The 21,295-nt window shown below is 41.5% G+C and overlaps 2 protein-coding genes across 3 annotated transcripts; one reads left to right on the top strand and one right to left on the bottom strand.

Moving 5' to 3' along the window:
• The first annotated feature begins 2,547 nt into the window (after nt 1–2,547).
• Nucleotides 2,548–7,019, top strand: LOC311307843 (ceroid-lipofuscinosis neuronal protein 6 homolog). Of its 2 annotated transcripts, none has more exons than XM_084436729.1 (8): nt 2,548–2,652; nt 3,248–3,365; nt 3,515–3,613; nt 4,296–4,484; nt 5,106–5,161; nt 5,250–5,372; nt 5,744–6,021; nt 6,227–7,019. In XM_084436729.1, the coding sequence occupies exons 1-7, from the start codon at nt 2,594–2,596 to the stop codon at nt 6,012–6,014; spliced, it is 915 nt and encodes a 304-aa protein (XP_084292855.1). In that variant the 5' UTR covers nt 2,548–2,593; the 3' UTR covers nt 6,015–6,021; nt 6,227–7,019. The 2 variants fall into 2 exon arrangements, with proteins under 2 accessions (XP_084292855.1, XP_084292854.1); XM_084436728.1 differs by having other exon boundaries at nt 2,615–2,741.
• A 12,467-nt stretch (nt 7,020–19,486) lies between these two features.
• rxfp3.3a2 (relaxin family peptide receptor 3.3a2) lies at nt 19,487–20,511 on the bottom strand (the record flags this gene model as incomplete). The annotated part of the gene is given in 2 exon segments (XM_084436528.1): nt 19,487–19,513; nt 19,516–20,511. Coding segments are annotated over 2 exon segments (1,023 nt in total).
• Between the last annotated feature and the right edge of the window lie 784 nt (nt 20,512–21,295).

The following is a 21,295-nucleotide window of genomic DNA, read 5'->3' as shown; positions in this document are numbered from 1 at the left end:
AAATACTAGTCTACCATGGCTTAGGTATTCACCAGACTTAATGTTGGAATGGTTGTCTTATTTGCAGACTCTTCTGAGACCGTTAGGAAGGCACCATTGGCAAGTCCCAATCCCAATGAAAGCAAAACATCCATACTAACACAAAGTATATAAGGTCATCAGAGGAAAGAAGCTGAAGCATTCAAATCAAAAACTGTTCAGAGCCAAACATGTTTTATTTGATCTCAAAGCTACTTTCCAGAAAAGATTCTTCATTGATGACAAACACCACGAATGATTGTACTTTGATGACAAACCAAAGGAAAAAAACAGAGGGTTATGCCCTTGAGGAAAGAAAAGGGCCCAACAAACGGCAACATCACTAATGCAAGAAAAATGAATTGTCAGGAAATCAATGGGACCTGCTGGGACAAGCAGACTATGGATTGAGCACAGAACAGTGGTCCTTCTGGCCTCTGCAAACATGGCAGTGACTCCAACTGGAGGTTCTGTAAGAGGGAAACAACTTGAGCAATGATCACTGACATCAAATGATGGAGCACAATACTGTAGCAGTATGATTATACATTAATGTTTATATTATACGGTAGGGAAGTAAGGGAATTCCCTCTTTAATGATACGATTATTGTTTTGCTCATCAGTCATTACAATTGCGGATAATCACACTGTACTTGACACATTTTAAACATTTTCTTGTAAATGAGTATTACTGAACAAATACAAATGCTGACCCCAGTGTTAAAAATAAACATTCCCAGTTGAAATATGAGCTCATTTGTTTGGCATAGTTGTGGGAAAGAATCCTTTAAAATGAATAATTAACAATGATAAGAGTACAATCAAGAGAGAAAACAGAATTTGAAATGTTAAGTTTGCTATAGTTTGGCGATCTCTACATGCATACTGGATACCCAGCGATGGGAGCCTCATGGAACAAGCATGCCTCCTTGTGGCAAAATAAAATGCTGAAGGCAGGTCTACAACTAGAACAGTTGAATAAGAATAACTTAAACAAAGAATACAATCTGAAATGGATTACAAAATTCCCAAATTGTAAGAAAAAGAACATATGGCTATCCATAAGAAATGTATGTCATATCCTTATGTGTAAGTCTATCAAGTGTGTGTTGAGATAAGGCTACTGAAGTAAGCAGGATAGTTACAATCAATCAATCAATTAATCAATCAATCAATCAATCAGCTTTATTTGTATATCACATTTCATACCCAGAGGCAACACAATGCGCTTTACAGAGAACAAGGGAGGTGGGCATACGACCCACCCCTACATATTCCAGAGGGAAGCAAAAAACCAGTATCACACAGTTACGTGTACTGTATGTCATATGGTAAGTTGTATAGTAAGTATATCCATGTTGGTTCATGTCCTGTCCAAAGAGCCTCAGCACCCTTCAACCCTTCAAGCTGACTGAAGTCCATAGTGTCCACTGTCCAGCCGAGGGAAGCTTTGTCAGGACTATTATTGGACTAATGTGTTGGATGTGACTTGGTGTTGGATGTATTGGATGTGTAATGGATGTGTCTGGATGTGGAAGTCTGGATGAATGTACTACATTGTGGTTTTTAATCTTTGTTTTATAGCACTTTGAGATTTCTCAGAATGTAAAGTGCACTATGTATAAAATGTATTATTATTATTATTATTATTATTATTATTATTATAGCCCTCGGTCGAGCACGGCTTGGTGAAGATTCGTGTCTCTGCCCAGGCGGACCCCCGGGATCCAGCCCACCCTCTTATTAGTTCCTCCATCCCGTTGGGGTCTGCTGCTTCGATGCCACTACTCCAATGCACAACTGCACAGAAGATGGCGCTCACCACAACAGACTGCCAGAACATGTTCAGCATTGTTCTACATACATTGAAGGACCTGAGCCTCCTTAGAAAGTTATAGTAGTGGTGGATGTTTGTTGATGAAGGAGGTGGTGCTGGTGATTGATGGTGCTGGTGATTGATGGAGATGGTGAAGAAGAAGATCTCACATGCAGAGGCAGTGAGGATGGCTCTGGGCACCCCAAGGCCGGTAGATGGAGGGACCATGATGATCTAAGTTGATAACATTCATACTGTAGCTAGAGTGATTAATGTCAGTGTAAACGTGAAGTCGAAAGCTAGTGATGGCAGCTATGGACCATCTGGTTGCAGAACTGATTTTTTTTTTTAAACCAGGAGATAGTGTAGTAGTCTATACTTCAATGTGAGCAGCAGTATGGGAGTGAAAGAGAGGCTGTGCTTATAAGGCAAGAGTACCTGCGGAGGTCGGCCATTTTGTCTGCAGCCAGATGCATCTCTTATTAGGACAAGGTATACTGAGGTTTAGTATATTTTTACAAAGTTCAACAGGCCATGTAAGCCTCCTCGGTTATGTTTTCTTAGGGAAAGAGGGCTGGCAGGTAGGATTTAGTCCCTCTCTGATTCTGTTTCCCACACTCCAGCCCAGTAGGGGGCGGTAATGCACCATAACGTTGGATGGGCCTACCAAACGCCATAAAACGCCAAAAGAAGCAGAAGAAGGAAGGAAGTTGTAGACTTTGTAGCGAATTTTGATGGTGTAACAAAACTACGATACAATGCAGGCTGCTGTACGAAAAAGGCAAATCAATGCAGCCCTGCCGACATCAAACCCTAGGTTTGGATATTTAACATGTATTTATATTATCAGTGTATAATTCCCAAAGCAAATGTTAACTTTGGCTCTGACACCCGAGCAACAACAAGGTATTGAACCTAGCTAACTAGCTAAGCATAGGCTATAGCTAGCCCTAAAAGGAACATGACTGGTTATGTTTAGCTACCGTTACAGTCTCTTCCTCTCCATAAAGCACTCAGTCTATCTGAAAACTTGATGTCTAACGTTTTCTCCCAATGCCAATGGACATGTTCACATAATGTGCCCAACTAATTTCATGGTTGTTGATAGATTATCAACTTTCATCAGTTTTATGTAAGGGAGGGAGTATAGCCACAAGGCTTGTCAAACAACCTTAAATCACACAATGCTGATGTGCAGAGGTAACGTGTAGGCCTCGACTAACATACAGGGAAATCTCAAACATAGGCTACAACTGCCAACACAGTTAGCCTACCACTGTTAATATTCAATATAGGTAGGCCGTACACAATACAATTCTCAATCCCATCTTGTGGTAGCATAGATAGTTTAGGCTGTATTAGTGTAATCCGTAAACATCACTAGGCACTGAATGTATGTCTCTACTCAAAAGCAAAACTGTGTCAAAGGAAAAAGGGTCATCGGTGAAGAAGCCGCAGTTCCATCTTGACATATGGCTGTACCTCACACTACAGAACTGGATACTGGACTTTGGAAGGCCCATTGTAATGGTATGAAAAATGTTCCAATATGTGTGTTTCTGATTGTTATTGAGTGTATACATATGGACCATATAGTTGTAGCAGCAATGTGATGAATGTAACCATAGTACTGCATGTAATGCGTGTACAGTATATTCTATATCATATCTTACCTTCAGATTATCCTTCCTCTGGAATGGTTCCCTTTGAACAAGCCCAGTGCTGGGGACTACTTTCACATGGCGTACAACGTCATAACACCCTTCCTGCTACTCAAGGTAACAAAGTGTTTGTGTCTGTGTTGCAAGGGTATGTCTGAGACATGCCTTTGTTTGGACATAATGGACTGAACTTATTTAGGCTCCTCCTCAGTGGGACTTCACAGAGCTGTGTATCGGCCAATCACTGAGCCCTGAACGGGCCCTAGGGTGCAGGATAGTCCAGAAAGGGGACTGATGATGATCCAAAGCAAAAATAGAAGATGAATCAGGGTGAGTTAGATTTGAGATGATGGCCGGTCCTGCCCACTATTCAAGGGTCTGGTGCCGGGTCTACAGCACATACAAGGCAAGGCAAGTTTATTTGTAGAGCACATTTCAGCAACAAGGCAATTCAAAGTGCTTTACATGAGACATTAAAAGCATCAAGACAAAGTGCAAGAAACACATAAAAGGTCATATAGAACGAAATGCAAAAAAGGACATTTAAAACAAAATGCAGGAAAAATTAAATACAGGAATAAAAGTTACAGTGCAGTGTATGAATTAATAATTATTTGATTTAATAAAAAGCAGCGGCAAAAAGAAAAGTCTTCAGTCTTGATTTAAAAGAACTGAGGGTTGCAGCAGACCTGCAGTTTTCTGGAAGTTTGTTCCAGATATGTGGAGCATAAAAACAACGCTGCTTCTCCATGTTTTGTTTTACACTCTTATGCTCACGCGCGTGTCTCTCTGTGATCAGCTGATCGAGCGCAGCCCTAGGTCTCTGTCTCGCTCGGCGGTCTACCTCAGCATCATTACGTTTGTCATGGGTGCCAGTATCCACCTGGTGGGGGACTCCATCAACCACCGGCTCATCCTGAGTGGTTACCAGCTCCACCTGTCGGTCAGGGAGAACCCCATCATCAGAGACCTCAAACCCGCCTCACTGGTACGCTTCAACCTTGTTTCCTTTCATCAAATATGGAGATTTCAATTTTTGAGTATGATAGTTGTTTTGTGTGATACAGATAAACTGTCCAAAAAGCATGTAAAAAAAACAACATTAAATAAATCACAAAAGATATATCTCCACACACACACACACACAAAAAATTCTCTCTTGTGGCACATGCACTGATACTACTATGCTGTAGATATTAGGTGTTGACAAACATACTCCAGGAGCTTGCTCGATTGCCTTGTTGAGAGGTGTCAGGGAAGAATTTTTTTTACAGCTCACTTATCTGGCCCCCGGGTGATACTGTTTTTTTTGCTTCCCTCTGGAATATGTAGGGGTGGGATGTCTGCCCACCTCCCTTGTTCTCTGTAAAGCGCATTGTGTTGCCTCTGGGTATGAAATGCGCTATACAAATAAAGCTTTGATTGATTGATTGATTGACAAGCTTTCATCAAATATGGAGATTTCTATTTGTGAGTATGATAGTTTTGTGTGATTGACTTTTTTCTCTGCTTCCATTTCAGTGTTTTAGATATGTTACTTGGAGTTTTCCTTTGAGACGATTTCATGGCCTGGTTGTTTTTGACGTTAGATATTTTATTTCTCTCTTAGATTGATTCCTTCGAACTGCTTTATTATTACGATGAACATCTGGGACATTTAATGTGGTAGGTTCCACAAAGGGAGCAATTGTAATACATCATGGACAGCCAGTTTCTCACATTTGTTAAAATCTCTTTCTACTCTTCCCTTTAGGTACATTCCTTTCTTCTTCATCCTATTCCTCTACTTCACCGGTTGCTTCACTCAAATCAAAGAGGAGAAGAAGATGCCGCTGTCTGGTTGGCTGTTACTGGGGCCCAGTGCGTTCTACTATTGGTCAGTCCCCTCCATACTTCTTATGCCCCTCCCTCTGCATCACACACTCCGCCCATTACATAATTATTTGTTCTCAGCACTGGCTGTTGATGCTCAGGGATGAGTTCACATCGTCACTGTATTACATCATGGTACTGTAGATGTAGTACCTGTACTGTAAACATGTGCACAGTTCTGGCTGTGTGTTGTCATATCTTTGTCAGCTGCTGCCATTGTCATTTTCTACATTACAGTACTATGAAAAGCCATTTTACATTGGGCACTTATCACTACATGGAGTGGCAATCTTTGTTGGGACCCTTCCATTTCATTCTCTCATGATTTGACCGTGTCTGACTGTAGCTCTTACATCTGTCCTTTTGCCCAATCAGGTACTTGGTTACTGAGGGCCAGATCTTTGAGCTCTTCCTCCTCACGTTCCTCGCCATGGCTGCCGTGGTGATACACCAACGACGTAAAGGCTTGAGCTCAGACAGCAACGGACGGTTTCTGTTCTACAGTTTCTCTGTTACAATGGGGATAGTGGTGACCTGGGTGGCCTTTCTGTGGAGTGACCCTGTCCTGCGTAAGAAGTACCCTGGTGTCATCTATGTCCCAGAACCCTGGTCCTACTACACCTTGTACATCAAGGACAGCCATTGAAGGACAGGTGAGTTCAGGGGCACAGTGCAAATGTGTTGGATAGCTATTGATACAGTAGGAGATGGGTACTGGGTGCACTGGTAGTTTATTTTCGCCTGGGTTAGCCTCTTATCTTTGGCTGACCTGGCCTACCCTTTATCTGTTTAGCATATGGAAATGAGCTACTGAATTGGCCAATAGCACAGCTTCTTTTTTCTTTGGCTGGAGTGTAGCCACCTGTGTCCGGGAAGATGGTGCCAGCTTCCTTCTGGAAATACGGAGTGATGTCATCAGTGTGCGCCACTTGCTGTCCAGTCCAAAGTGGGTTTCACTCAATTGTTTGTTTACTGTATCTATACTGTGTTTAGATCAGAGTGCATGCTGGGTTAGGAGAGTTATTTTGTTCTATTGACGATTCACCCAACGGCAGACCATCATTTTGTGCCTCTCAATTTCACTGTTAAAGCTGTAACAACCCCACTCTCATCCATTAGCCACGAGAGACCCATGATGTTCCTCTGTGTGTGTGTTCATGTAAAATTGCACTTAAAGTACATAAAAAAAGGTCAGAGATACTTGAAAGTGTTTATACTAATTAGTGAGAGTAAAGAGGTTTTTGTTTTTGTTTAATCATGTTTTATAATAAATATTTAGTTTCCCCTTTTGTGTGTGATTTTTGGTTAACATACATGTACAGTAGCCTATTGCAGTAACCTACTTGGAAATAGGTGGAGTGGTAGAATGGCCACCTAGTGGCAATGGTACATATTGCAATCACCTCACGAAAAATGTTATTCTTTACTGGCATGCTTTAATGATGAGTCAAAATGGTAAAAGGTTAGTGGAATAATAAAAAGTTATTTATTAAAGCAAGACCAGTCTTCGGATTAAAACCTGTGTATCTTCTCTGTCTAGGAGTTGAGAAAATGAGCCCATGAGTTAATAAATTGGCTTTTATTTTATAGCCCAGTTGAAACTAGAAATCTACCACAAAAGGAATGTGATTGTAATGAACACTTCAGAATAAACTACTAACTGGAGAGAAATGTGTCATTGCAGTTTCTCAATTGATTTGACAAGTACACCAAAGGAGAGTCTATGCTAAAAGGCTGTCTACACAGACTTTACCTTTTCAGAACTAACTGAACACTGCTGCAAAAGCAACTGTTCTGTTTTAGCAAAAATCTTTATAAAAATCAAATATCTGCATCAAACTTTAAATACTGTCACCTATTCATGATTAGATCATAATATTCAGCCACATTCACATACCTGTAAGAGTGCAAAATGTCCAAAAAGCATGTAAAAAAAAAAAAAAAACATTAAATAAATCACAAAAGATATATCTCCACACACACACACACACACAAAATTCTTTCTTGTGGCACTACTATGCTGTAGATATTAGGTGTTGACAAGCTGTGCATGTGAGCAACAATGAAAGCACAGTTCAAATCATGCTTGGTCAACAGAATGGGCAGTGAATACACATCAGTATCATGTGCATGCTGTACAACTTCACGTTGTTTACTTAATTTTTAAAGATAAGCCAATCTTTTTTAGATAGTTAAAATTACAGGACCTAAAATCAAATGTTTTGAGATAGGGCGATAGTTATTTAGGTCACACGTGCAGGATGGGAGACACCCCAACCTCATGTCAGAAGCACAGACGCTTCGACTCACCCCAAGTACAGGGCCAAGTACAAAGTCAAAAGTTTCTCATGTTGTCATGGAAAAGGAAAGGCAGATCGACAAAGGCCTCCTGGCTGAAATGTGTAGGCATTTTTATATGTTCATCATGAACTAGCCCAAGAATAAAGGCTTTTTAATTTTGTACCAGAAGAGCTGCCTTAGTTTTTTCTTTTCCATGGTATTATGACTCCCTGCTAAAGAGCACCTTCTTGGTTCACCTGCCTCAACCCACTTGAGCACTCAGTCTGCTGCTTTGTTAGTTTCTCATGTTGTATTGACAGATACAGGACATTTCTGTGAACGTTTTCCTATCGGAGGTCGATGGTTTTCACAGCTCAATGTGTGATCGCCTCTTGCAATGGTTATCATTCATATTGATGGGTCATTGGGTCAAGGTGTGGACTGACTGGCCATCCTCACATAGCAACTCTGAGTTTGAATTCTAACATTAGACCGTTGGGTATACAGTAAAAGGAAATGTAGACCCTGGACAAGAGTTCTCTCTCTCTTTCTCTGTCCTTCTGTCTAATCTCTTATCATGAGGGTAGAGTAAGGTCCATAGGATCTAAACCTTAACTTTGTAACATGTTTGCCTTGTACTTGTTTTAACTAATTTGCAATGTATTGCATTGTCATTTGATTTAACATCACTTTCACAATTGTTGGCCTATGTTCATCCATAATCAGCTAGTATTTGCACAGTGTTAACTTATGTAAATGTAGTCAGATAATCAAGATTTGACATGTTTTGTTAATGTACCCTTCCTCGTCAGGCTAGGGGTCCTAGTTTTGGTTCTATTACCAATATAAAAACCCTCCACAAGGGTCACCAGCTCTGTGGAGCGGAGTACATGGGCTGCCCTCCAAACCCCGGGGATAGCACCAGAAATGAGGGTCAGATTCAAAATATGGGTTAAAGATTCAGCAATCAAGGGAGTGGAGAGCAGCAGTATAAACTGACCCACAGTGGGTTTGAACATCATACTTTAGCATTTAGCATTTAACTTTAGCATTTTGCACATCAGTCATTTGATTAAATGAAAACGGAGATTCACTAGTACTGTACAAGTTCTCATTCAAGTCGCCTGAAGGCAGAGATCAGGAAGTACAGCACACTGACTTCTTACATTGCATATTTTTATAAACATGACCATAAAGTATTCATTTGGGGCGGCTGTAGCTCAGTTGGTAGAGCGGGTCGTTCAATGATTGCAGGGTCAGTGGTTCGAATCCCAGCTCCGACTGTCCACATGTCGAAGTGTCCTTGAGCAAGACACCTAACCCCAAATTGCTCCCAATGAGCAGGTTAAGCACCTTGCATGGCAGCTGCAGCCATTGGTGTGTGTGTGTGTGAATGGGTGAATGAGTGGTATGTACATTATGTTCTTAGCGATTGTGTTTTAGCATTTTCTTGATGCCCCAGAGGAATGCGACTTGGGAATGTAAATGTTTGTGTTGTGTGTGTGTGTGTGTGTGCGTGTGTGTGTGTGTGTGTGTGTGTGTGTATGTTGCACTTCGTAAGTGTTTTTGTATTGTAAGCGATGCTGACTATTTTAATTTTTTCCTCAGAGGATCAATAAAGTAATCAATCAATCAATTGTAAAGCGCTTTGAGTGCCACTAAGGTGGAAAAGCGCTATATAAGTGCAGTCCATTTACAATTTACCATTTATTGCTACTTCTTGGGTCAATGTTGAGTTAATGATTATTAGATTGTCAGTTGGTGTTCTCTGATTGTCATACCTTTAGGGCCACTGTAAAATAATAAAATGTAATTGAGCATGTGGTGAAATGGTGTAATCTATTAAACCATTGTTTGAGTCAGATAACAATCAACACTTCAAGACTGGGTATAAAAGAGCAACACTGACACTTCAAAATAACCAAGAGATACAGAAACCCCAAGAGGAAGACAACCGGCCTTCAGAGTCAGAATGAAGCGTGTTGTTGTTGTTGTTGTGGCTCTGCTGGTGTCGCAGCGCTGCTGTGTGTCTGGAGCTCAGCTCCTCAGAGACCAGGATGCTGTCGGAGGGAATGAGGTCCAGCAGGTTGAGGACAGAGACGGCAGCCTGACGGAGAAGGAGGCTGCAGCTCCACCACCCGGCCAGCAGACCTGGCAACCTGACCTCCACACGGTGCTCAGAGAGATGAGCGCCATGATGGGGGAGCAGAGGGTGGAGCTGAGAGACCGTCAGAGACAGGTGGACACTCTGGCATCCACAGTGGATGAGTTGAAAACCCAGCTGGCATCTGCAGTGGATGACCTGACCAGGAGGGATGAAGGTAAATTAAATAATAAGTGGCAAATTTGGCGGCATTCAAATGTGTTATCTGAACAAGAAATGACCCCTGGCTTTCAAACTCATTAGTTGTGTGAATGTAATTTAATGTTGGAAACTCACTCCAACCTCACCGAGAGCCAAGTTGAAGTTCTGAGGAGACACAGTGAAGGTAATGAAGAGAACTGGCAGTTGGAGTCAGTGTCTGGAACAGCCTTGACCAATCAGATGAATTTGGCGTCTGTCTATTAAAGGGGTAATACTCTCACAAGTCTGTCAGATATTCTCAGGACCAAAACGTCTGATGTCAGACGATTCCATATATCAGTTTTGAGAAAAATTGAAGTGTGTGATGTGGATTCTTCTCTACATTGAAGCACTTTTAAAGAATGAGATGATATTGTCTGATCTCTCTACAGAGAGGAAGGTGGCTTTCTCCGCAGCACTTCATGCTGATGGTCAAAGTGGAAACGTTGGACCCTACGCCACTGGGATTACTCTGGTCTACAAACATATCTTCACCAACATTGGCAACGCCTACAACCCCACCACAGGCACGTATGCTCATGTATTAGTTCAGGTGTATTTGTGTGAACATACAGTAATGACTTGAACATGCATTACAGCTGGACAGGGTGCTAGAAATATCACACATGGAGGTGTATGGAAATTGTTGTAAATTGTGTGTGAACTATAAGAATGAAAGCGCAGTTCCTGTCTGAATGTTTGCCTCTCACACAGGGATCTTCACAGCACCAGTGAGAGGACTCTACCTGTTCAGATTCTTCATCTACGGATCTGCTGGATCTGGTGATTTTAGTCGTACTACAGCAGCCTTGCATAAGAATGGACAACATGTAGCTATAGCTCATGGTCATCAAGCAAGTCATGGTGTTAACTCCTCCAACGGGGTCTCCCTGGAGCTGGAGGTGGGAGATATTGTCTACATGTATCTCTGGTCTAGAGGGCAGATTTTTGACAGTGGGAATCGTCACTGTACCTTCAGTGGTCACCTGCTTTTCACCCTGTAGGCTAAGAGAATCAGTGGAGGCACAGCGCTCTTCATTATTCACTTCTTGTGTTTTATAGTTTTACAAATAAATATATGTTTGTATGACTGGTATGGGACTGTATGTTTGTTGATATATTTAAAACAAAATGTCTCATGATTAATTTATGTATTTCTGACAGATATTCAAATTAAAGTGGGGTTTGGAATGTACGTCTACCTCTCGCGGGTTTCTTGCATGGAAACGCTGCCATTCCCTGTTGTTAGAAAGGCTCTCCTCTGCCCCCTGCTGTTCAGATCAACACATCGCAGTCGGAACACGATCTTATGCAACCTAGAGGGATTCAGCGTCACTAACTTCAAAGACCTGTTTCCTTCACGGTGACCCTTGCTCAGGTGTGCGCAGGCACACACACACACACACACACACACACACACACACACACACACACACACACACACACACACACACACACACACACACACACACACACACACAGGGGTTGATATTCAGCTTCCCTGACTTTATAGTCAAGCAAAAATAGATTATAATCTGGCCTTTCTGGAAAATGATCATGATCATTTTGAACATGAACATGATCAAAATCCTCATGATCAAATGAGGAGGTGTGTTTCTGAACAGAATATTTCATTCTAAAAGTCCCTGCAGGCTGTACAATACAAGCTGTGTTTGTGTGTGAGTGTGAGTGTGTGTGCGTGTGCGTGTGCGTGTGTGTGTGTGTGTGTGTGTGAGAGAGAGAGAGAGATAGAGAGAGAGAGCAGTGATAGTGGCAGGGTAGGAGAAGTAGAGAGTTGTTTGCTTTAAGGTGGCCCTTGTGCACAAACATACTGACACACACACACATGCACGCCTCTTCCACAGCTGTAGTCAGTACTTTTTGTGCGTGGCGACACACCAAAGATAGCAAATGTCCGGTTGTCACTCCCTCCCTCCTTCCCTCCCTGGCTTCCTCCGTCGTGTTATTGACCTGCAGTTCTATGTTGCTACCACAAGAGGCAGTGGTCCCAGAACCTGTAGTTCTATGTTGCTACCACAAGAGGCAGTGGTCCCAGAACATCAAAACAAAAACACTATGACACATAGTAAGAGCATATTTTATAGCCCAGTTGAAACTAGAAATCTACCACAAAAGGAATGTGAGTATAATGAATACTTTTAAAGAATACGTTTACAGAATAAACTGCTAACTGGAGAGAACATTGTCATTACAGTTTCTCAATTGATTTGACAAGTACACCAAAGGAGAGTCTATGCTCAATACAGTTAAAAGGGCTGTCTACACACTTTCCCTTTTCAGAACTAACTGAACACTGCTGCAAAAGCAACTGTTCTGTTTTAGCGAAAAGCTTTATAAAAATCTAATATCTGCATCAAACTTGAAATACTGTCACCTATTCATGATTATTAGATCATAATATTCAGCCCATACACACACACACACACACTTTGTGAACCCTGAGCCTGCAGTGGAGTGGAGTGCCACCTGTCAGTGGGCTAGTCAGTTTCCTCCCCTTCCTTCACCTCACTGCTTGGCTGCTTAGTCCTAAAGGCTCTCTGCAATTTAAACTGACCGGCCGTAGCCCCAATAAAGTTGTCACCTTTTGTAAATTGTAGTAAACTAATAAATATATTATTATGATTATTGTTTATAAATGTCTTATTGCAAATTACTGATAGCTTCCACAATCCCTTAATCCCTTCCCTCCACATCATTCAGTATCTTAATAAAGAGTATAATTCATTGTCATCAGCATACAGTTGTTCAATGTGTAAGTGGAGTGGGCTTTTCTCATGTAGATGTATCTATAGAGCCGACATATAAACCCATCATTTTTGCTTGGTCTAAAGTGTAAGCATTTATTTGAAGGTAAGTAGTGAATTAAAATATCAATGATTAAAATGGTTAATATGAAAAGAACCGATGAAAAATTTAAACAGACCATGCAATAAAATCGTATAATCTACTGTTCATGTGCCAAATCGGAGGAGCTTTAACATGCTGGTAATTACAGTATCACTAATGTTTTGTACAGTAATTACCAATATTCAAAACCTGAAAATATGATCTGACTTGACTAGGCCTATAGATAACATGAATAATGTATTACCATGCAGCTGTGCAAAGTCCATCTTATCATGGATGCCAGAAAACAATAAAAAGCTATTGTTTCCTGTTTGAGATAAAACTGTGGCTGCCTGTATAAAGGCTGTTTCCGTCTAGATTTGAGTGAGAGAGCACCTGATGTCTGTACTGGTGTCCTAGTAGGCTAATACATTTGACAAAAATGAAGAATCTCAATGGAAAACACTCCATACTTCCGATGTCCCAACCATCAAAGTGGGGTCTGTCTCTGAGTGACTCACTCCAACCTGTTGGCTGTGTGATTTCTACATGCTGGGAAAAGAAGTTGCACTGCAGGCTAGTCTTCTAAGTGAGCGGTTCAACGCCACAGGGGCTCCTCAGCGACTGCACCTGGCAACCCCCCATCCTGAGAGCTGGAACATAGGAAGAAAATGTTTGTGTTCCAATATTATAATTATAACAAACATTCTTCATATTTGTCACATGTGAAACTACTACTTTTGTCTGATTTAAGACTGCAAGTGTTCTCCAGAGCTCACCTTTATAGCCAGTTTGATCTCAAACACGCTGATAATGTAAATTGCTGCTTCATAGGAGGAAGAGAGAGAATGATAATGGATCCAGTATCTCTGTTTCCACAGCAACAGGTGTTGTATTACGTATGCAGGAGGTGGACTTTAGAATCAGCAGGTGGGGAGGCACACCGGGCGGCAGAGACACTACAGGAAGAGAGACCTAGAACTGAAGACATGGTAAGAATATGGATTCTATGTTTGGTTTCTTTGACTTTGTGGTTTCACGGTCCCGGAAGATGAGAACTGATGGTGAATTGTTTGTTTTTACAGGCTAAATTCCTCTCACAAACTCAAATTAATGGTAAGTATGCAGGTACTGTATTTTAAGCTGATTGTCACCAATTCAATAAATTGAAATTGAATGGTGAGAAATATGCAAAAACTACTACTACTACCACTACTACAACTACTACTACTACCACTACTACCTACTATTACTACTACTACCACTACTACCACTACTACTACTACTACTACTACCACTACTACTACTACTGCTACTACTACTACTACTACTACCACTACTACTACTACTACTACTACTACTACTACTACCACTACTACTACTACTACTACTACTACTACTACTACTACTACTACTATTACTACTACTACCACTACTACTACCACTACTATTACTTCTACTACTACTACTACTACTACTACTACTATTACTACTATTACCACTACTACTACTACTACTACTACTACTACTACTACTACTACTACTATTACTAATACTACTACCACTACTACTACTACTACTACCACTACTACTACTACTATTACTACTACTACTACCACCACTACTACTACTACTACCACCACTACTACTGCTACTATTACTACTACTACTACTACTACTACTACTACTACTACTACTACAACAACTAATAATAATAATAATAATAATAATTTGCATTATTATGCAGTTTTTAATTGGAATATAATAAATTGCTACTCCATACACAAAATCCCAGTACTGAGATAATTGCTTTCTATTTAATTGTGTTTTAATTAATGTGAACTAATTAATTTAGTTCACATAAACATTGAAGCACACAATCATTCTTACAACCATATTGAATGAATTACTACATATGCACATGGTGTGATTGTTACGGGTACCTTCCACCCCTTTTTCCCCTTGCAGAGTTCAAGGAATGTTTTTCTCTGTATGACAAGAAGCGTAGGGGGAAAATCGAAGCCAAGGACCTGATCACGGTGATGCGATGCTTGGGCACAAGCCCTACCTTCAGTGAAGTGCAGAGACACCTCCAGATCCATAAGATAGGTACAGTATGCATGGCATAAATGTATTATAACTGTCTGCCTGTACTGCCTGGGGGCACCACATCTCCATCCTCTGTGTTGTTCTTGGGTTCCTTGTCCACTTTGACCCATGTTTAGAGACAACAAACTAAAATAGGAGAAAAAAATGAGATAATAAAGATGGCGTTGACATGTTCATCATCTACAAATAAACCTGCGTGTCCAATAAAAGTCACTTGAATAATTATCTTCCAGGGTGGATGCACTCAATGTGGCCAAATTAGTGCCAAATCCACCTCTAGAACTTATCCTCATTGCAGCTCAAAAATGTGAACAACTTTTCTCCAGTAAAGTTTTTGTGTGAGCAGTTAGTTGTGAGTAGGCTATATCATTCCATGGTGAGAAAGTGAAACCCTCGATTAACACAATTGTAGACACTTGGCCAATAAGATGAACATGCTTGATGTAAATACATTTGTTAAAACATTTTCTAATTAAATGGAGTACCTGGAGTAAAGTGAACATTCAGTGCAGGCAGCATTAGTGAGTGTCCAGTAGTTCATTTGTCTGTTTCCCACAGCAGCCAGCAGGGGGCGCCCAGTGTGTGCAGTACACACATGCTATACAGTAGATTGTTCATATTTGTCAGACTGTCAATCCCGAGGAAACAGTGACAGGGACAGATCTTTTTTTAATTAGGTAATTAGGTCTAATTGGCCAATTAGTGATTCTGTGCTCCAATGGGTATCAGAACTAGTTAATTGTATCATGTAAAATCCAGAGTTCAGTGTACAGGGCCAAAATAACAAAATGTATTACTATCTAAATACTTTAGGAGTTAACTGTATATTGAGTGTCCATCACCATCTAAATTGTGTTTTTTTATTTTATTTCCCCTTTTCACCTCAAAAGCCTGTTTGCAATTAGCATGTTGTGTTAAAGATAACTTGGGGTCAGGAGATTGTCCTGACAAAGGAGAGTCCCTTGACCTTTATTTTTGTCCTTGCCCAGATAAGAAGGCCGAGCTGGACTTCTCCACATTCCTCACTATGATGCACAGGCAGATCCAGCAGGAGGACCCAAAAGCGGAGATCCTGGAGGCCATGAGGATGACGGACAAGCAGAAGAAGGGCTTCATTCAGGCCTCCGAGCTGCGCTCCAAACTTACCAAGCTGGGAGAGAAGCTAACGGATAAAGAGGGTGAATGAACGTTGAATGTTGCACCTACTGTACCAACATTTGTCCTGGAGTCATCTTCAGATGTTTATCACCACACCTTTTGGTTGGTACAGAAAATAAGTCACTCTGATGTATCACAGTCTCAGTGCACATTCTGAGGTAGGCTAGTTATTACCTAATATACTCATATGTCTTTCCTGCCCTATCTTCACTTCGTAGTTGACGAGCTCTTCAAAGAGGCCAATGTCAAGTCTACTGGGAAGGTGCACTATGAGGAGTTCACCAGGATGGTGACTCTACCACCCGTTGACTACTGATGCGCTGGAGATGAAGGTGATCGGTTGTTCTCCGTAAGGAAGTGTAAGATTCTCATTGCTCATTCACTGATCATCTTGTCTGTTGTACATTGATGGCTAATGGCTTCAATGGTGGTGTTCTGGGATTCAGCTGTTGTAAATGTACTGTAGGCTACTCTGGTTTGCACTGTTTTATCATTTAAACACAAAAATAAATCTGAAATTAAAGGTTTGCTACTTTATTGCATCTTTTGCCTCACTCACTACATTACATTTACAGTATTACATTATGTCATTTAGCGGACCCTTTTATCCAAAGCGACTTAATATTTGCATTTTAACGTAGGAAAAGTCAGTGTAGGCCTACTTCTACTTGCCAGAACTCACAAACGCATCTCCTTTCTAAAACAAGTGACAAAGAGCATAATCTAGTGCTGAAGGCAAAGTGCAAGAATAGCAACCAAAAAATACAACAGGTGCTTAAGAGGGAGGATCGTGGTAGTACTTTTGAAGAGGTGAGTTTTGAGCCTGCAGTGAAAGATGGGCAGCGACTCTGCTGTCCTGACGTCAGTGGGCAGTTCGTTCCACCACTGCGGGGCCAGGGTAGAAAAGAGCCGTGACCGTGTTGATCGACCGCAGAGGCCTCAAGAGTGACGGGGCAACCAGTCGCCCCGAGATAACAGAGCGTAGCGGTCAGGAGTGAGTATAGGGTTTGACCCTGGCCTGGAGGTAGGAGGGGGCTGTTCCTTTCATTGTCCTGTAGGCTAGCGCCAGAGTTTTAAACTGGATGCGAGCCACTACAGGGAGAAGGGAAGTTGTGTGGGAGAACTTGGGGTGGATGAACACCAGGCAAGCAGCAGCTTTCTAGACAATTCCAGGGGTTTAATGGTTGATGCCGGGGCCAGTTACAGCGTACAGCCTCGTAGTCTCCGGTCTCCCCGTTGTCGCTGCTGTCGATCACCCACTAGGATACAGCCCGCTCTCCCTGATGCCATCAGCAAGCACACATGGATAGGACACATGGATAGGACACATACAGGAACATTTCCCCTAAGTTGACATTAACAGAAAAAATAGCGATCTGATGGCCAGAGTGCCACCCTGCACTCAACTCAAAAAGGGCCCAGACTCACACACACACAGGGACAATGACCCTAAGCACACAGCCAAGATGACAAAGGAGTGGTTTCGGGACAAGTCTGTGAATTTCCTTGAGTGTCCCAGCCAGAGCCCAGACTTGAACCCGATTTAACATCTCTGGAGAGATCTGAAAATGCAAACACTGACGCTCCCTATCCAACCTGATTGAGCTTGAGAGGATCTGCAAAGAATGAGAGAAACTACACAAAAATCGGTGTGCCAAGCTTGTAGCATCATAGGCCTACTCAAGAACACTGGAGGCTGTAATCACTGCCAAAGATGCTTCAACAAAGTATTGGGTAAAAGGTGTGAATATACATGTGATCTTTGGTGTTTTATTTTTAATACATTTGAAAATTCTATATTTTTTAAAAACAAAACATTCTTCACTTTGTCATTATTTGGTATTGTGTGTAGAATTGAAAACATTTGAAAAAAAGAATTTCATCCATTTTGGAATAAGGCTGTAACATAAAGTGTGGAAAATTTTAATGGATATGAATACTTTCCGGATGCACTTTATATTCAGGTAACAGCTGCCTAGCTAGTACAAGCAGAGTTGTTGTTTCAAACAGTCATTTTTGCCCTTTCTCACTGTTCCCACACCACTGGGCGTTAACAGTGGGTTTGGAGTGAGATTTTTTCACTTAGGCATAACACCCCCCCCACACACACACCCACGAGACGGCTCTCTCTCTCCTCTCAACCAAGACGTTTAAAGGTGGGATAGATAGTTTGCTTTTGGCTTTATTTGGTAAAATTGGCATAATATCCTTTCAGCTATCAGTAACAGAAGTGCTCTGAAAATAAACTTGGATCTTTGTGTTTACCGCTGCCTCTGTATTTCGGATCCAAAGAATGCACCACGCCCGAATGTATTGACCAATCAGGGTCTCTATCTCGCCACACCTACCAGTCATGTTTGGAGGGAGGGACTACATCATGATTGACAGGAGGGAGGGCGGGTTCTTTTGAAAAAGATGACCAATAGGAGGCGTCAAACTATACCCCACCTTTAATCAGTAAACGCTTTAATACAGCAGATGTACATTTTACAGACATTTTAATGATCTCTTTACATAATATCCAGATACTGGCGGTCACACAATTTACAACAAAAACATTAACATCGATAATACTTTACATAATAGCTCCAAATGTAGGCCTATGTAGGGTCTACATCTTGAGTCTTGAATCTAATCTGTAGCCTATCATTCTGATATCAAAAGACTCTGCGTCTCTTAATTATATTTTTTAACTTTTCACTTTAATATACTTTACGTTACAAGGGTCCCAGTTCATGCGTAACTGGTCAACTTCTTTAGGCTCAATGTAACCGCACTTTTGGTACCGCGCATTCCGCTCTGGAGCAGTCATATGTGCGGAATGGCGTTAGAGGCAGGTGTTGTGCCGAAAACCACTGCCCCATCAGAAAACGACCCTTTCTTAGGATAGCAAAGTCAGGGGCTTGTCGAAATATGACTGCCCCCCCCCCAACTCATGATTGTGTGTTCTGTCTGAGTGGAATAACTATAGCCTACACTTAAGAATTTAGTCTTAGTAAGATGCTATATTATCATCAGGGCAGGCAGTATGTTTAATCTAGCCTACAGTAGCCTATATCACATTCGACTCACAGGCACACAATCAGAATAGGCTATCAAGTAATCATTGATTAGCCTACCAGCTGACACCTGAGAAAATCGTATCATCTGACTCTAAAAAGTAGGCTATTCATAGGCTATTTGACGTATCCACAGTAGTAGGCTGATATTTCCTATATTTAAGGCAGATTCAGCGATATTCGGTGTTCATTTCGGGCAGGGCAGTCGTTTTTCGGCACAACACCTGCACTGTCCAGTCTCTATAGCCTAACATTTAACTGGGTAACCCCCTGGCTGTCATCGCAAGGTGGGTTGAAGGAGCCGGAAATCGTGCGTGTCGCTCAGGCCTTGGGTATAGCTGGAGATGGCAGCCTATTCTCCAAAACAATTCCTTGAGCATCTTTCTAAACTCCCGTCTCATGAGACAATAAAGCACTGGGTTCAAACAGCTGTTGGCGTGCGCGAGGCATACCGTCACAGGGAACACATAGGTGTGGACCACGTAGTACGATTTATCCCAATTAACAGCGTTGAATTTGACCAGGACGCCCCAGAAAGTGATGGCATGATTTGGCATCCAACACAGAAAGAACGACAAAACTACAATGGTAACGGATTTGGAGACTTTCGACCTCCATTTTGGGGTGTTAATGTGGTTTATACTTCTCAGGCGGATATACCGTAACAGCATCAGATAGCAAACAGAAACAATTAGCATTGGTATAATGAAGGCTATCAGGATTTTCTGAATGTGATAGAGCGCTAACCAGGCGTGACCTTCTGGGAACCTAAGAAGGCAAAGTTTCTCCCCCGCTACAACAGTCACTCTAGAGAAAATAGTCGTGGGGGCCGTGGCCACTGTTGCCGAGACCCACAGCACTGCACAGATCCATTTGACTGAACACGACCTTTGTCTGCCTCGGTTCTTCAGATCAGAGACAGACCAGTATCGCGTCACGCTCATTGCAGTCAAGAAGAACACACTCGCATACATGTTCATAACGGTGACGGAGAGGATGATTTTGCACATGGCGTCTCCAAATGGCCAGCTGAAGTCCAGCGCGGTGTCCACAGCCCAGAACGGCAGCGTCAACACAAACTGAAAGTCCGTCACAGCCAAATTGATGATAAAAAAGTTAATACATGACTTTTTTCGACCCTTTATCAACCTCATGAGGAAAAATACTAATAGGTTTCCCACTAACCCTACTGCGCAAACAACCGAGTACACCACAGAAATCAGTATCCTGAGAATCAGAGTGTCATCTGCAGTCATACCAATATCGTCAAGACTGCTAAATTTGTCCCAATCCAACGAAGTCCTGTTCATTATCCCATTCTCGTTGTGGTTGAGAATCTCTCCCATCCTCACTGTATAGCGGCAGCAGGTGAATCGATGAGCGCAAGGTCGTTAATACCGATATCAAACTCAGAATACATCCCTCCCTCCATAGGTAACTATTCCTTTTATGCAATATGGTATATAGATGTAGCCTAAATGTTTGTTGGCTTCACTTTAGTCCTCAAGGCAGTTCTCTATTCTCAAGGCATCAGACAGGGAATGTGGGGTCTTGATTTGAGCTTTGTATTGTAGGTGCGCTTTCGGAGTGTCTTCCCCCGCAAAGCAATGATTGGTTGAAAGAAACACGATTGGTATTTCTGGCAATGTGAAATCTGTATCTATTTCAATGAATGAAAAGTCTTGAGGCACAAATCACAATAGCAAGCATTGTCATCGTTATTTGCAATATGTTTTAACATAATGGCATGCAAACAATGGTCTTTTTTTAATGTAACCTTTATTTAACGTCCCATTGAGATTGATTATCAATTAATTAAATAATACATCAAATAAACTAATCAATTAATGAAACACTTAATAATTAATTCAAATATAATTTACAAGAGAGACCTGGCCAGCAGTATTGCAGACACAACAAACTCAAATCAAAGTTAACAGTCAAGCTCAAGGTGCAGGGGGGAAATACAATCATATAGGCCTAATGCTCTCTCTCGGCTCTCTCTCTCTCTTTACTGATAAATGTGGCTATGATAAAATTTAGACTTTTGACCTTGTATTTTTCGGTTTACAGTGTGGCCAAAATAAGCACACATTTTAGTTATCACTGTAATGGCATCGTATCCAACAT

Source organism: Borostomias antarcticus (genome assembly GCF_949987555.1).
Source record: "Borostomias antarcticus genome assembly, chromosome: 4".
Classification (NCBI taxonomy): Eukaryota; Metazoa; Chordata; class Actinopteri; order Stomiiformes; family Stomiidae; genus Borostomias; species Borostomias antarcticus.
This window is presented reverse-complemented; position numbering and strand designations above follow the sequence as displayed.

Bases quoted from the DNA above. Each gene is read 5' to 3' on its own strand.
- LOC311307843 (XM_084436728.1), top strand. From the start codon at position 2,668: ATGTATTTATATTATCAGTGTATAATTCCCAAAGCAAATGTTAACTTT. The intron at 2,742-3,247 runs GTATTGAACCTA...TCTACTCAAAAG, and splicing joins GACACCCGAGCAACAACAAG to CAAAACTGTGTCAAAGGAAA. The intron at 4,485-5,105 runs GTACGCTTCAAC...TTTCTCTCTTAG, and splicing joins ACCTCAAACCCGCCTCACTG to ATTGATTCCTTCGAACTGCT.